Below are 16,187 nucleotides of genomic sequence, written 5' to 3'. Positions count from 1 at the left end.
TCCCCGCCCCGCTCTCCTTTTAATTAAGTTGCAAGGAAGGACCTGACTACCTCGTAATCTAAAAGGCTTTTCACGCTCTGGAATCGGTGCCTTAGATTGAAATCCCGATTAAAACAGGTGAGGCGGGCGAGGTGCTAGAGCTGCTCGGATGAGCCTGTTGAGCCAATTAATTTGGTCCTCTGGCCGTAGGGTGGCTTTTGCTTTGTTTTCAGGGACTCGGAGGTCTGAAACTGTACCTGCTACCTGCCTTCCTCCTACTTTCCCTTTTTAGGCAAACAGGTGCTTCAGGCTTTTGTACAGTTTCAAAAACCTGTGTGATCTGTTTGACTGCTGTTCTCATACTGTTGCTGCCAAGGTGGTGCAAACTCTGTTGCCCCACCAGGTATTTTGGGGGACAGTTTCCATTATCCCTGACTGTAGGTCATGCTTTATGAGGCTAATCAGGGGCGGACGTGGGTCATCTTTTGTAATATGGTGCCCAGCGCAAGGCCAAAATTTGGCACCCCGAAATGGATTCCCCCCCCAAGTTTGCACCCCTTGGCTTGGTGCCCTTTGGAGAGGAACAGCCTGCACTGCCCTAAATCTGGTGCTGGGCCAGCGAAGTGAGGAGTTGAATGACATCTGAAGGGCCACTGGTTCTTGATTCCTGTCTTTAAAGAGATTGTAAGAGGCAAATGTGCAAGACAGGAGTGCCTGGCGTGCTATGGTCCATGGGGTCACGACGAGTCGGACACGACTAAACGACTAAACAACAACAACAACAAGAAGAGGCAAATGATATAGGATAAGCATTTGTTCCATCGTTAAATTTGGCAGGGTGTGTGTGTGTATGTGTTTAGCTTTTATACCATGTTACATTTCCAATAAGGCTTTCAGAGGCAACAGAAAATAAAACATTACAAATCAAAATAAAAATACAATAAAGATCCATGTTTAAAGCAGCACAATTAACAGGAAAAACTACAGTTCCCAAGATTCTTTGGGGGAAAGCCATGTGTTTTAAAGGTGTGTTGGATGTGCTATAAAATGTATGGTGTGGGTCGGCCTACATGCCATTGGTGCAAGACATTTTGTCAACAGAACAAGTGTACCGCTAAATGGCTTTAACTTAGCTCTACCTTGGGTACAACCTAATGGTCCAAACGATAAATGATGTTAGAGTACGTGAATTAATCTGCACTTTAAAAATAAATAAAAATGTAAACAGTAACCTCAGGAAAGCCTTAGCAACTTTGGGACTGTGAGGAATAAAATTTTAATTCTTTTCTATCCCTGACATGCTCCTGACAAAAATCCTCACTCCAAAGCTGCTATTTGCATTTGAAGTGTCCATTGGCCCCATTCAGATGAAATGGAAGAAGCAGCTTCTGAGAGCCAATTTTGTCAGGATTTGGAAAGAAAGAGTTAAAGTCCCCTCCCTCCGCGCCAAAGAAATATCCCTGTTCAGGCTTCCCCCACTGCTGCTGTTGATATAAACAAGCACACATGTCAATTGCATTAGCACAAGTAACACCTTGTCACTGGTCTAAAGTTCCTTGATTTTGACCATGTTTGCATAGGAACTCATTGGGTCTGCCTCAAGGGCACAACCTGCTTTAAGCTTCTAGAGTTGAATTTATTATCCCAGAGGAGCAAGTGAGTGATGTATTATTGGGTGGTAAGTGAAGTTGTGGTTTTTTTGCTGCCAAGGGTCAGAGTCTGGATTATATTTTCTGAAGGGTTCAAAGCTTTATTAATACGACTCAGTGTAAGAGACTGAAACAGTTTACCGTGAGAAGATTTTTAGGGCCCACCCAATTTTTTTGATTGTACGTTGTTTCAAACTGTTTTTTAATACTGTGTTCAAATTGTTGTGATCTGTCCCAGTAACTTGCCCCAGGACCTTAGGGTGAAGAACAGATTAACAACAAGCAACGAACTATGTCCAACCGGGTGGGAGATGAGAAGGGAACATTTATATTGCTGTTTGTATGGTGCTGTATTGCCCTAGATAGAGGTGGGTGAATTAACTGGTTGTATTTAATGCTGCCTAGGGTTTTTTGTATGCCAGATGTTAGCTTTGCAACAAATCGTTGGCTGCGTACTAGCTGTATTATGGGTACTGTAGTAGCTGGGAATAGTTGAGGGTGAGGTTTGTGTGCCGAGGACTGCCAATGATGTATTTGGGAGATGTTTTTGTAGGTGGGTAATGTGTGGGTCCAGCTCCTACCGCAATTATTTTGTTTACCCATGAATGGAGTTTGTCCTGTGTTTTCATATTTGATTTTTTAAAAAACTTTTTTACTTTTTATGTTTAAGAGAACATTGTATTCCCCTTTAGAGAGCTACAATTCGCAGTCACTTAAGAAGCCACAGTTCCCAGGATTTTTTCCCGGGGAACTCATTGGCTTTGAATGTGCATCACACTCTATCAAGCGCCCATATGACTGGACAGATGGCTTTTGAAGAGGAGAAAGTAAGCAGTCTGGGGTCTTTTTTTGGCCTGCATGGTTTTGACAAGAAATAGCATTGGCTTTTTTCCTTTTAAGACTTCACAAGCCATTAATCTTGTGGCTCTGAAGTTTTCTTTTTCTTTTTCTTTGTTGGAAACACAATCATTTTGAGTCATGAATATGATTTCAACACTGGTCTGTTTAAAGACCATTGCACAGCTTTGCAGCATATCTAAGCACGGCTCTGAGAGCTAAAAAATTAGTTTCTGTCGGAGACTTCTGATAGACCTCCCTATCCCTACTCAGACAAATACAAAAGTATAATTTCCTGCCTTGGAGCTTTGATTGGATAAAACAACTAGGCCTGCAAATTTATTTTTAAAAGATTTATTGGCTAGGCCAGGGGTCAGCAAACTTTTTCAGCAGGGGGCCAGTCCACTGGCCCTCAGACCTTGTGGGGGGCCGGACTATATTTTGAAAATAAAAATAAAAAATGAATGAATTCCTATGCCCCACAAATAACCCAGAGATGCATTTTAAATAAAAGCACACATTCTAGTCATGTGAAAACACCAGGCAGGCCCCACAAATAACCCAGAGATGCATTTTAAATAAAAGCACACATTCTACTCATGTAAAAACATGCTGATTCCTGGACCATCCGAGGGCTGGGTTTAGAAGGTTATTGGGCCGCATCTGGCCCCCAGGCCTTAGTTTGGGGACTCCTGGGCTAGGCCTTCTTCCCACAGAGGTGGTAATCCTGTGTCTGGACTGTACTATTTTCAGTTGCAGGCAAGAATGCATATGATAGGATGTGAGGGTGATCTGGCTGCGACATCTGTCACCCCATTGATCACCAGGGTTGGTTTGGCTGATCTGGCTGGCTAGGCGGGTGTCCCCTCCCTCCCTCCCTGCTCCTTGGGCGCCCCTCCCGAAACTGCACGCTCGGTGGAAGAGGAAGACCACCCCAGATAGAAGGAGCCTACTGTTCTTCAGTCAAGGGTGTACAATAGAATGTAAGGTAAAGGGATCCCTAACCATTAGGTCCAGTCACAGACGACGCTGGGGTTGCGGTGCTCATCTCGCTTTACTGGCCAAGGGAGCTGGTGTACAGCCTCTGGGTCATGTGGCCAGCAGGACTAAGCTGCTTCTGGCAAACCAGAGCAGTGCACGGAAATGCCGTTTACCTTCCCTATTTATCTACTTGCACTTTGACATGCTTTTGAACTGCTAGGTTGCCAGGAGCAGGGGCTGAGCAATGGGAGCTCACCCCGTCGTGGGGATTCGAACCGCCGACCTTCTGATCAGCAAGCCCTAGTTTCTGTGGTTTAATCCACAGCGCCACCCGCGTCCCTTACGATAGAATGTGCCTCCATGTAAAAATAAAAATCCTTCGTGTGCACAGAAAGCTAACATATCAGGGAGAAGACATGGCCAGAAACTTCCCTCCTGAAAGGCTACTGTTCTGTATGCATGGAGTTTTATATAACGGAACTTTCATTCATGAGAGCCCTCATCTGCATATCTAGGAAAACTGTCGTTTCCCCCCTCATGGGGCTAGAATTTGCAGTTCCCTTAGCAGACTACAGTTCCCAGGATTCTTTGGGAAAGTCATTGGCTTTAAATATATGGCATGGATCTGCCTGTTATTGCACAAGAGAATACATGAGCGGGTTTCTGGCAGTTGCAAATAGATTGCAAATAGATTGTAGAATCTTCTGCACAACAAGTTTCTGCTAGGACAGCTGTTGTGTTGGATGCCCATCCACTAGTTTGCACAAGTCTGTATAGCATCCTTCCCCAAGTTGATGCCCTCCAAATGTTTTGGACTGTCACTCCTCTCTGGTGGAGACTGCCATATATAATAACACTGTACACCCCAATCTTATATGTGTGTAAAGGTAAAGGTAAAGGGACCCCTGACCATTAGGCCCAGTCATGACCGACTCTGGGGTTGTGGCGCTCATCTTGCTCTGTTGGCCGAGGGAGCCGGCGTACAGCTTCTGGGTCATGTGGCCAGCATGACTAAACTGCTTCTGGAGAACCAGAGCAGCGCACGGAAATGCTGTTTACCTTCCCTTCGGAGCGGTCCCTATTTATCTACTTGCACTTTGACGTGCTTTCGAACTGCTAGGTTGGCAGGAGCTGGGACCGAGCAACGGGAGCTCACCCCGTCACGGGGATTCGAACCGCCGACCTTCTGATCGGCAAGCCCTAGGCTCAGTGGTTTAACCCACAGTGCCACCCGCCTTGGCAGTAAACTCAATCAAGCCTATTCCCAGGTGCATAGGAGTGCAGCCCTAGTTATATCACCTTAATTTGGCTCTGAATATTGTTGCTTGTATATCTTTCCAAATAATATTGGCTACATGAGCTAGGTGGATCCTAATGAAAGATGCATTTGGAGACATCACCAGAGAAACCAGTCTCAAAGAACTTACCACATTCATCCCAGGTCATTGTGAAAATAAATTGGGCCAATAGATTGTACTGTATTTGATCAGCTGTAGCTCAGAGATAGGGTATCTGCTTTATGTGCAGGAAGTCCCAGGTCCATGTCTTTGCATCTCCAGGTAAGACCAGGGAAGATTCCTGCCTGAGACCCTGGACAACCAACCACAAACCATTGCTTCAACTTGTGGTTTGTTGAAAGTAAACACACTATAGTTAAGCCACTGGCAGCGTTCAGGCATAATGCTAAACCATAGTTTTGGGTTATGTGCAAACCACTGTGTACTGGACCCAGAAAATCCTGTTGGCACCACATACTCAGTGTAAACCCTGACAACATGAGTCAGAGTTTACAGTATTTCAACCCACTCCTTGCCAAAAAAAAAAAAGGTCAGGTTAAATTTGTGGCTATACACATGCCACATAGTATATGCAAATTTGGCCAGTGCCCCAAGTCCATTAAGGGAGACCCTCCACACCCCAGGAGAAACAAGTAAGTCCCACAGAGATCCAGTAAGGCTATCCACTAGCATATGGATGTAGTTGCATCTTTATACAAGTGAAAATATCCTCACAATTTGTTTAGATCTGTGGTTCCCAAACTTTTCTTCCCACAGACCACAGGAAAATTGTTGAGGGTTTTGGTGGACCACTTGATGGTTTTTCTGGGTGGAATTCAACTAAGGTTTTACCCAGAGTAGTACCATCGAAATTAATGGGCCCAACTTAGCTGTGTTCATTAATTTCAGTATGTAGTTGCATACTAACCTCCGCCCGTCATAACAATTGCAATACTCTGTGCAACTGTATTTTGTTGCTTGTTTTGTTTATTGCCTGTTACTTTGCTGTATTTCAAATTGAATTCTGTAGCATTCAGGCTGTAACACAGCGGAATATTATGTGAGAAGCGAAGGAGGCAATGGATGAACAACTGCAAATCTATATGAATATTTAATATGATGGATGGGCTGTCTTCTGTCTTCAACCACAAATCCACAAAAACAGCATGGACCATGCATTGGTCCACAGGCCACAGTTTGGGAACCCCTGGTTTAGATGGTCTGGTGTGGTTTCTCATGCTCACAGTAGCCATATGATGTGGGTTACCGTGTTTCTCCAAAAATAAGACACCGTCTTATATTTATTTTTCCTTTAAAAAACCACTATGGCTTATTTTCGGGGTATGGCTTATATTCCTTGAATGCTTAAAATGCTTATTTTATGGCTACGTCTTATTTTTGGAGAAACAGGGTAGGTCGAGAGGTGGGTGATCCTAAGGACACCCAGTGAGGTTGACAACCGAGCAGGAATTTGAAATCAGATTTCTCTTTCTATACGTCTCACTTTCCATATACCATGCTGCCTTAATTAGCAGAAGCAGTGCCATAATTGTGGAGCATAACGCTCTCTCTTTTTATGATCATGCCTCAAGGTTCATTTTTCTCTCCTCTGCCCCACTGAATGGCTGATTTGAAAACTGGGTCCAATTTGCTTTTTGGGAATTCTGTTTTTTATTAAGAAAAAAAATAAAAATAAAGCCACAATATGTTGATTCCAGGAGGAGGAAGCACATATGCATAGTTGAAATTAAATGCTTCCTGCTAGCTCCTAAGGATGGGGCGGTGTGTTATCTGGAGTGCAGGCTTTTAAGAAGCCTGATTCAAATCCCCCCAGGGACACCACTTAGGTAGGGCAGGAAATGCAGTCTCCCTCCACCTCCTTTCTTTCAGACCACATGCAACGATTTCTTAAAGGAGTCTGTACCTCTTTCTCTGGCTCTTGTGAACGTAATAGTCACTATAAATAAGATTGCAGAACTACTGGTAAATATATTTGCTAGGGAGTAAGTTCAGTTGGAGCAAGGGGTGACATGAGAGAGACGTTTCTTTTCTCTTTCTTAAAGCACTAAAACTCATGGACATTTAAAGAAGCTGAATGTTGGAAGAACTTCATGCAGCGCAGTTAAACTATCACTTGCTCCCACAGGAGACAGTGATGGCCACCAGCTTAGATGGGTGTAGACCAGGGGTTCCCAACAAAATTTTCTCGAGCACCCCTCATCGAGCAGCTATTGTGACAAGGACCCCCATTAATTCCTAATCCTAAAATTAAAAAGTGAGAGCCAAATTAAGAGTCTTTTTATAAGAGTCCAGGGAGGAGGGAGGGGAATGGAGAAGACAGGGTACCTGCGCAGTAGCGCACAAATGAAGCCGACGTGCGCAAAGCATCTTGGGGAGGTGAGCGTTAGTAGAATGCACGCGCTGCCTCTTTGCAAAACAGTAGTGTTTGTAAAGCGCCACCTAACGGCATACAGCAGAACTACTGCCTCATCTAATTCTAGTTTTGCGCTAGACTCTGCTCATGCAGGAAGCGGCCAAAACAAAAAATCTGTTGTCATACAAAATATATTTAATATATTTTTTATTCTAATAGCATCTTGCGGACCCCTCTGGCATAGCTCGCGAACCCCTGGGGGTCCGCGGACCACCTGTTGGGAACCACTGGTTTAGACAAATTAATGGCAGAGAGGGCTATGATGGCTACTGGTCAAGATTGCTATGCTCTGCCTCCAAAGTCAAAGGCAGTAATGCTTCTGAATACCATTTGTTAAGAAACGCAGGAGGGGGAGAGTACTCTTGTGGATCCTGCTGGTGGGTTTCAAATGGGCATCTGGATGGTCTGATCCAGCAGGCTCTTCTTATGTTCTCAGACTCTCCAAGTTTCCCTATTTTCCAGGGACATCCTTGTTTTAGAGAAGCCGTCCCAGTTTCTGATTTGATTCTGGAATGTCCCACTTTTCCTTAGGATGCCCCTATTTTCATTGGAGAAATGTTGGAGGGTATGGAGTTATCCGACCCCTGAGCCATCTGAAGGAAATCCTGTATAGGGAAGGTTTTTATTAAAATGTTTAATGTTTAATTATTATTTTTATATATGTTGGAAGCTGCCCAGAGTGGTTGGGGCAACCCAGGAAGATGGGTGGGGTATAAATAGTAAAATTATCATTATGGAATGGGATGTCCCTATATATGAAAACAACGGTCAGGGTTGATGGGAGTTGTGGTCCAAAACATAGGGCTCAGCACAGGTTCCAAATCCTGGCCTAAGGCAAAGGATGGGATAATAATGTAAATAACATGAAGCAGAAGAAAGAGGGAGAATGTCGCAAGCAGTCTAGGGCTGGTTGCACTTGAAACAAGAGAGAAAGTCCGCTGTGTATTTTTTTTTTCATGACGGATCACTCCCGAGCTCAGTGAAGTATTAAAAAATTTCAACTCCGAAACTATGTCCATCAATTAGCAAAGAATGCAGTCTGATTAATAAAGTCTATGACATTTCAGCTATTAAGTCTGTAAAAGCAACTGGCAGTGGAGCCAGAATCACAGCTTGCCGTACCGAGGTCTCCTGCCAGATCAACCGACCAAATAATGCAAGTTGAATCCGTACGGTAAATGATGCAGCCAGAGGAACAAAATAGGTGCCTTGGCATGCAACTGCTGAAGCACCATTTATAGCCGGGAAACACTACCACAATTAGAAAATCTGGGGGGCGGACAGGGGAGGAATGGACGCTTCTCTTCCAGTATCTGCTGCTACACAAGTGAACTGTACCAAGTCATACTGTTTGGGGTTGTATGCAATGTACCACTCACTACCTTGAAATCACTTAGGGGTATACTTGTGCTAACAGAACATTGTTGCACAAGGGAAAATACAAGTGCATTACCAAAGTTTACTGTTAAGCAGATTACACAACTGTTGTGTTGGGTTCCCTTGTGCACAACCTTTAAATGTTGCCATCTGCTGGTGCAACAAACAGACATTGGATACAGCCCTTTGTACACCTATCCCTATACTGACTGGCAGTGACTCTCCAGGGTCTCTGGGAGTGGAGGATATTACACCAGAGCAAATAGGACATTGCCCCAGCAACGTTTGCCTGCCGCTGTCACACTTGCCTTCTTGCAACCATTGCAGGAAATAAGAGCCGACTCCTAGGGGCTGAGGGGTCTTTGTACCCCCAATAAAATATTTGAGGGGGCCCGGACCCCCCAAGTTGATGGACATAGTGGGGCAGGGCTTACCTGCCCACCCCAATATTTTATTCAGGTTGGCACCCCTGGTGCAGGGGATGGCTATGCTAATCATTCGCTCTGGCTCCACCTAGTGCTTGGTCTTCCTGCCTTCCTGCCCTGCCAGTCCCAATTCTATTGGCATTGGTGTTAGAGCTGAAGAGTCCCCAAATACAGCATGACTGGCATACCACATTTTTCAGTAAAGAGGGGAAGGACAACAAAGACCTAAGCCAAGCATTGCCTTCTGCGTGCAAAACAAGTATAAAACGCAGGCATAGTTAAAATTCACAATTAAAAAAAATCAGTCAAAGTGTTTAAAGGATCCATAATTTTAAAATGCAATAAAACAAGCCAGTTAAGAAGCATAGTAAGGAAAACAGTGTAAAAGGCAATTAAAACAATTAGATCACAAGTTGAAATTCAATGAAATGCTTGCATGTCTTCAGGAGCCGGCAGAATGCCAATACTGATGTGACCTCTCATATTTAAGCAGGAAGGGCATTCACCACCAGTTAAGAAGTCCAACTCTTTGTTACCGCAAGCCAATAATTGTCAATCTGTGGCAAAACTAACTGGGTTCCATTTGATAAGGTCCCAAAATTGTAATAACACAATCATCAGGCCAAAGGACCAGCACAAGCATGGTGTAGAATGGAATTGTAACTCCTTCCCCTCCCCAAAAGCAGAAGACTTATAAAACAAAAACCTTGGGGTTACATCAGATATGTTGATACCTCCCCCACAATGGCCTTGTTTTGGCTGAAATCCTGTCAGCGCTCCCCACCTGAGTTTGTTATAGGAAGGAATGATAAGGAGCAAATACCAGTAATGTTCACTAAGGTACATTTTCTGGGGAGGAAAGAACACAGAAAGGGAGCATTTCAAATCTGAGGCTGCAATAGGGAGACCCGCAACTGGGAGCTGGGAAATGGAGACACTGGGGGTGCTTTCTGCAGGACAGTTTAAAGAAGAAACATATTCTGCCTCCTTCTGGTTGACAGTTCTAGTTAGATAGATTTTTGCATCAACCACTGGCCTGTATAAGTTAAATATGAAGTACAAACTTAGAATCCTGGAACTGTATTAATGATGATGATGATGATGATGATGATGCTACCCACCCAAATGGCTGGTTTTCCCTGGCAACTCTGGGTGGATTCCAGCACTTATAAAAATATAATAAAAGATCAAACATTAAATAATAATAATAATAATAATAATAATAATAATAATAATAATAATAATAATATATTTATACCCCACCCATCTGGCTGGGGGAACTGATACTGTATTGTAGAGTTCATCTTGTATAAACAATTAAGCAAATCAAATGATCAAACTAAATTAAAACACCAGCTGTTACAATCTGTGTACAAATAAAAACACTACTTCACAGAGAAAGGTCCCAAACTCAATTAGAATTCTCTTACAACTGGCATATAGGCATGATGTTGACCATTTGAAGTTGCCTCCAACACAGAAAATGATCATATCCCACCAGCTATGACACTTGCATGTTTAGTGGACAGCAATGCCCATTGAAAATTCCAGTTTCTAGATGTGACTGTTGATAATAATAGTAATAAAAGTGGCCACTTGAAGTTGATCCACATTTGGCTCCTCTCTGGTGATACCAAATTACATACTCTGGATTGAGAATGGAACTGTAGGTGTTTGCTTTTTTAGAATGTGGATTTATGTTTTGGGTTTCCTATCAAAGCTTGTTCATAGGAAGCTGCTTTATACAGAGTCAGACCGCCACCTAGCTCCATGACCTCTGGCATGCAAAGCAGAATCTCTACCCTGAGCTGCAACAAAGCAGACTCTCTACCACTGAGCTGCAACCCTTCCCTTGATAAGTGCCTAAGCACAACTTCCCGATGTATAGATGCCTGATGCTGATTTGCCATGACAGCTGCTTTAGGGAACGCAGTGTTTGGGGTATTCATGTCTCTGTTTTGGTGCCTAATGATTTGAGTGCATGAAGCATAGCAATACTCTCTAATGACGAAGGGAAAAGAGAATTTCTAAAATTGCAACCACTGACGTGTCTGTGTATTGTTATAACATACTAATTGCCTTTCTACCTCAGAAAGGGTAGCCGCTCTCTCTCTGTGTGTGTGTGTGTGTGTGTGTGTGTGTGAGAGTGAGAGAGAGAGAGAGAGAGAGAGAGAGAGAGAGAGAATTCAAAACAGCTAAAACAATTGGGAGACAAGAGCAGCATCAAAAACTCTGCAGCAGTTTCTTTTTAACTCTGAGAAAATACAAATCAGAAAAGTTTATAGTATGAAGTTGAACACCATTCAGTAAAACGTGTGTTGGCGTGCCTCCAGCCAGCGATAATAGTCAAAATCCTACTAAATAGATCTGATAGCACAAGAACTTCAGGCAGCATGAAGAAATATTCCCTCCTTTCCCATGCCCCCCTAAATCTGTTCTGAGGGTCCCCACAAACCCTTGCATAGATTTGGGAAGGGCACAGAGGAAGTACCATTGCACAAGCAGAAATACAGTACTGTACTTGCACTAGCAGATCTATTTAGTTGGATACAGCTCAGTGAGTTTCAGAGCTAGGAACCATCACTTAGAACTAGGGATGTAAGAAGGCATAAATTTCCATTCCAACTGTGTTTCACCTGTGCAGTGCTGTTTCCGTTCTGCTGCAGTTCAGTTTCTGGCAAAATCCATGTTACTCGTCTTGCTGTCTGCAGTGGCAGAATTCAATGTAAGTGCTGTATTTTTCTGTGTATAAGACGCCCCCTGTTTTTGGGGACTCCAAGTTAAGAAAATGCCCCTCAGCACTACCTGTGTATAAGACGAGTCCCAATTTTAAGCCAAAATTTTTGGTTAAAAAACCCTAGTCCAATGGTACATTGTTATTTAGTTACTCCATGCCACTTATTTCAGTTTGAAGGAAACACAATGGAAATGTGGGGTGTGGCATCATAATTACATATCATTTGCAGGCTGAAAACAACAACAGCAAATACCATTTGTATTCTTTTCCAGACCATGGGACAAATTCTGCAGACGTTGGCAACTCCTGTTTCCATTTCCATCCTAATTCTCTGATATCCCTACTTAGAGCAGGGTCAATGGGGAATCTGCAATCCTTCAGGTGTTAACATAAAAACATAAGAATAGTCTACTGTCCTGAATCTTGCAACATTCGGCTTCATTGGAGCTCCACGAGTTCTTGTGTTATGAGAGAGGGAGAAAAGCTCTTCTCTATTCACTCTCGCCATGTGATACATAATTTTATAAACTTCTATCGTGTTACCTCTAACTCACCTTTTCTCTAAACTAAAATGTCTCCAACACTTGGGGTTGCCATACATCCGGAAGTTGCCAGGATTCGGCTGTTGGAAATCTCTTTAATGTCCAGGAAAATATCAGAAGTGTATATTTTGGCGCATTTCCTTAAAAATAGCTCAAAAATTTGCAAAAAACAACAATCCCTCAACAACTTTTGTGTCTGGATTTTCACTTTTTGAAATATGGCAACCCTACCAGCGCTGCAACCTTCCTTTATAGGGCAGTTGCTCCATCCCCTTGATCTTTTTGGTGGCCTTTTTTCTGAACCTTTTCCAACTCGACAATATCTTTTTTGAGGTGAGGCAACCAGAACATACTTGTATGATGGCATTACAATATTGGACATTTTATTTTCAATCACTTTCCAAATAATCCCTAGCATGGAATTTGCCTTTTTTAAAAAAAAAAAAGTCCCTGCATGTTGGGTCAACATCTACTGTGACCCCCAAGTCTTGCTTCTGATCTGTCACCTCCAGTTCAGACCCCATGAGCGTGTATGTGAAACTAATGAATTTTGCTCCAACATGCATCACTCTACACTTGGTTACATTGAATTGCATTTGCCATTTTACCACCCTTTCACTTCATCTGGAGGAGGTCCTCTTGGAGCTCTTTGCAACCTCTTTTTGTTTTAACAACCATGAACAATTCAGTGTCGTCAGCAAGCTTGGCCACTTCACTTCTAACTCTATCAGTGGTTCCCAATTAGCTAAGTACTGTGGACCCCCTGTTTTTCAATAGCCAAACTATGGACCTCCTACTTTTGAAAAATTTTGATATCTCTACGGTAGTTTTTGTTATGTGAATGGTTTGCCACAGAACCCCTGGGTTCCGAAAACCACCAACTGGGAACCACTGCTCTAGTCTAGATAATTTATGAACAGGTAAGCACAGGTCCCAGTACTGATCCTTGAAGCCTCCACTTTCTACTTCTCTCCATTTGGATAACTGTCCATTTATTCCTACTCTTTGCTTCCTGCAATTTAACCAATCCAAGATCCATGATGTTTGTTGTTGTTGTTTAGTCGTTTAGTCGTGTCCGACTCTTTGTGACCCCATGGACCATAGCACGCCAGGCACTCCTGTCTTGCACTGCCTCCCGCAGTTTGGTCAAACTCATGTTCGTAGCTTCGAGAACACTGTCCAACCATCTCATCCTCTGTCGTCCCCTTCTCCTTGTGCCCTCAATCTTTCCCAACATCAGGGTATTTTCCAAGGATTCTTCTCTTCTCATGAGGTGGCCAAAGTATTGGAGCCTCAGCTTCACGATCTGTCCTTCCAGTGAGCACTCAGGGCTGATTTCCTTAAGAATGGATAGGTTTGACCTTGCAGTCCATGGGACTCTCAAGAGTCTCCTCCAGCACCATGATGTTGCTAACTTCCAAATCCCACCAGCCACAACCTGCATAACGAATGGCCATGGAAAACTGGAGTTGTCATCTAGCAGTATTTCTGTTATTAAACCTTTTATATTTCCAAAAGTGTTATTTTTTTGCTAGCTGACTCTCCCACCGTATACAGCAATAATCCCCCTTTTCTTTTTGACATTTCCAGGATAAACCTGGGTATTTTCTCTGTATTGTTATTAGGGTTAGATAAAACCACATCACTACTTTGTTACAATCTCCCTTTACAATCTTTCCTTTATTTTCTGCATCAGTTTAATCATAAAATCCTTTACTTGCTTTAATTCTGTATCATATTTCAATACTAAATGGTATGATTTTTGACAATAAACAGTCATTTTGGTAATTAATTTTTTGTAATCCATTAACCTTCTTAAATTATCATCAATGATGGGATTTTTGATGTTTATGAAAACCTGGATGTGCTTAAAGGGTTTTCCTGGTTTAATCTGCTCTTGATTCTTTAATAAATCGGGCTTCTCATCCTGAATAACCAAATCTCTATATCTAAGGAAGTTGTTTTTCCTCCAGATGTTCCAATTCTTCGGTCACCAGGCACTGGTTTCTGTGGAGAGACAGCTGGATTCATTAACTTTTTAAAATATATTTTTATATTCACCTCATATTCTTTACCAGTTAGATGTAAGAACATTATGATTATGAGGATAGCAGGGTTAAATGCTACCCTTGAGAGAAGATTCTCTATTTGTGTGATGTTCTTGTATTTTTAGATACATGGTTGACCAATATACTTTGGATCTGGCACAGCAGAATCATTTGGGAAAAATAAACGGCTCGCTGGTAAGCACTCTGGAACAACAACAACTCTGCTGATCGGCCTTTCCTGTGACTGATGAACCAGTGCCATTTTCTCATTCCCATCCCTGCTGGGTCTCTATGCTTTGCAGTGATGCACAATTAAACGATAATACTATCCCTTTAATTCTGCTGTAACCTCGTTCCCTCTATCATTTAAGTGCTGCAAACAATTTAAGTTAGCAAGGCAAACACACTTGGTACACTTAGACCTGAGAAACCTAGGTAAGCTACCTTCGTTTATTATAAGTATTATAACTCTGTTTGGAGAAAACTACAAGTATTCCTGTAATAAGGATCATTATATTTTGTAAGAGGATCTATTATTTAAGTATAGACAAGCTTGTTGTATGTTATAAGCAATTTAAATCCTTATTTAGAAAGCAGATTATAAATTTGATGTGAGGTTGGTCACTCACAGATATATCAGTAATGTTTATTTAAATATAGTCTCTGTCCTTTTTATTTGTTATAACTTTATGTCTAGAGAGTTGAATGATTTTTCATTACAAGGAGAACTATTCTAAGATTTATGTTAACTTTTACATTCCAGCTGATGAAGAATAATCGAAACAGGGCCTTGTCCTGATGTTGATGTTTACTGGAATTTATCCTGAATAAAACTTTGTGAAGACTTTTTGAAATTATCCTTTTTGAAACTATCCTTTTTGGCCCGAGTTCTTGTCATTTATCGTTTCATTTTGCAGTGATGCACAGGCAATGGAGTGAAATTTACAAGCATCCTGCCCCCTGAAGTCCTGAGTAAACAATAGTCCCAGAATCTCCTCATCTTCCCCCAATCCCCCTTTACGATTTTTCTCCTTTGGGTAAGTTAGATTTTGAGGGCAGTAGTCGCAATTTTTAGCAATGACAGACTGATTTGCATGTTCTCTACTTCATGAGTGCTAGATCCAGGTAGTGACTCAAATGTGTGAACAAGCCAGATGACAGTTTAATTTGCATCATTTTCAAATCACCAATTCAGCTTTTCAGTGTAGGTTGTTTGTTTGTTTTTAAGTACCTGTGTAGGGTGTTGCTTTGGTATATGCATGGGTAGCCATTCCCTCTTATTGTACTCCTAACTCCCAGGTAGAGGAGTGAAAAGCATGGGCACAGGGATGTATTGGGATATAAGAGTGGAGAGGTAAGCAATTTGTCACTGAGCCCATCCAGACTTGTGTGTGTGAGTGAGTGAGAGAGAGATTCTGTAATGTGTCATTGATGTCATAATAGTGAAATAGTTGAGGATTTATTCTGGACCATCCACACATCATACTGCAGACAGTATTGAAACTGGACGGTTAAGTCCAGTCAAAGGCAACTATGGGGTTGCGGCACTCATCTCGCTTTCAGGCCAAGGGAGCCGCCGTTTGTCCACAGACAGCTTTCCGGGTCATGTTGCCAGCATGACTAAACTGCTTCTGGCGCAATGGAACACCGTGATGGAAGCCAGAGCGCACGGAAACACCATTTACCTTCCCGTCACCATTTACCTTCCCGTCTACTTGCACTGGCATGCTTTCGAACTGCTAGGTTGGCATGAAGTGGGACAGAGCAATGAGAGCTCACCCTGTCGCGGGGATTCGAATTGCAGAACAGGATATTTTCCTTAATGACCTGCAATCTCTACCCACTCTTTGGAATAGGACACCCTTTAGCAAGTGAGAGGCATTAAGATATTAGCTAGAAGC

The 16,187-nt window shown here is 42.6% G+C and overlaps 1 protein-coding gene across 4 annotated transcripts in view; it reads left to right on the top strand.

Annotated features, from left to right (window-relative positions):
* The window catches only part of LOC118075701 (uncharacterized), a 44,408-nt gene that overhangs the window by 961 nt on the left and 27,260 nt on the right, over positions 1–16,187 (top strand). Inside the window, exon 1 of one of the 4 annotated variants that reach the window (XM_035097860.3) lies at positions 55–117. The exons of 1 other annotated variant lie outside the window; for it this stretch is intronic. Coding sequence is in view for 1 of the 3 variants with exons in the window: in XM_088659446.1 (XP_088515572.1) it covers positions 1,643–1,657 (15 nt within the window). In the remaining 2 variants the exon portion in view is untranslated. Of the gene's footprint in view, positions 1–54; positions 118–1,627; positions 1,658–1,884; positions 1,997–16,187 lie in introns of those variants that run through there. 2 more of the 4 variants (XM_088659446.1, XM_088659447.1) reach the window with 2 other exon arrangements.

The sequence above is a fragment of the Zootoca vivipara genome, chromosome 16 (assembly GCF_965207765.1).
Source record: "Zootoca vivipara chromosome 16, rZooViv2.hap1.1, whole genome shotgun sequence".
In the NCBI taxonomy this organism is placed as follows: Eukaryota; Metazoa; Chordata; class Lepidosauria; order Squamata; family Lacertidae; genus Zootoca; species Zootoca vivipara.
This window is presented reverse-complemented; position numbering and strand designations above follow the sequence as displayed.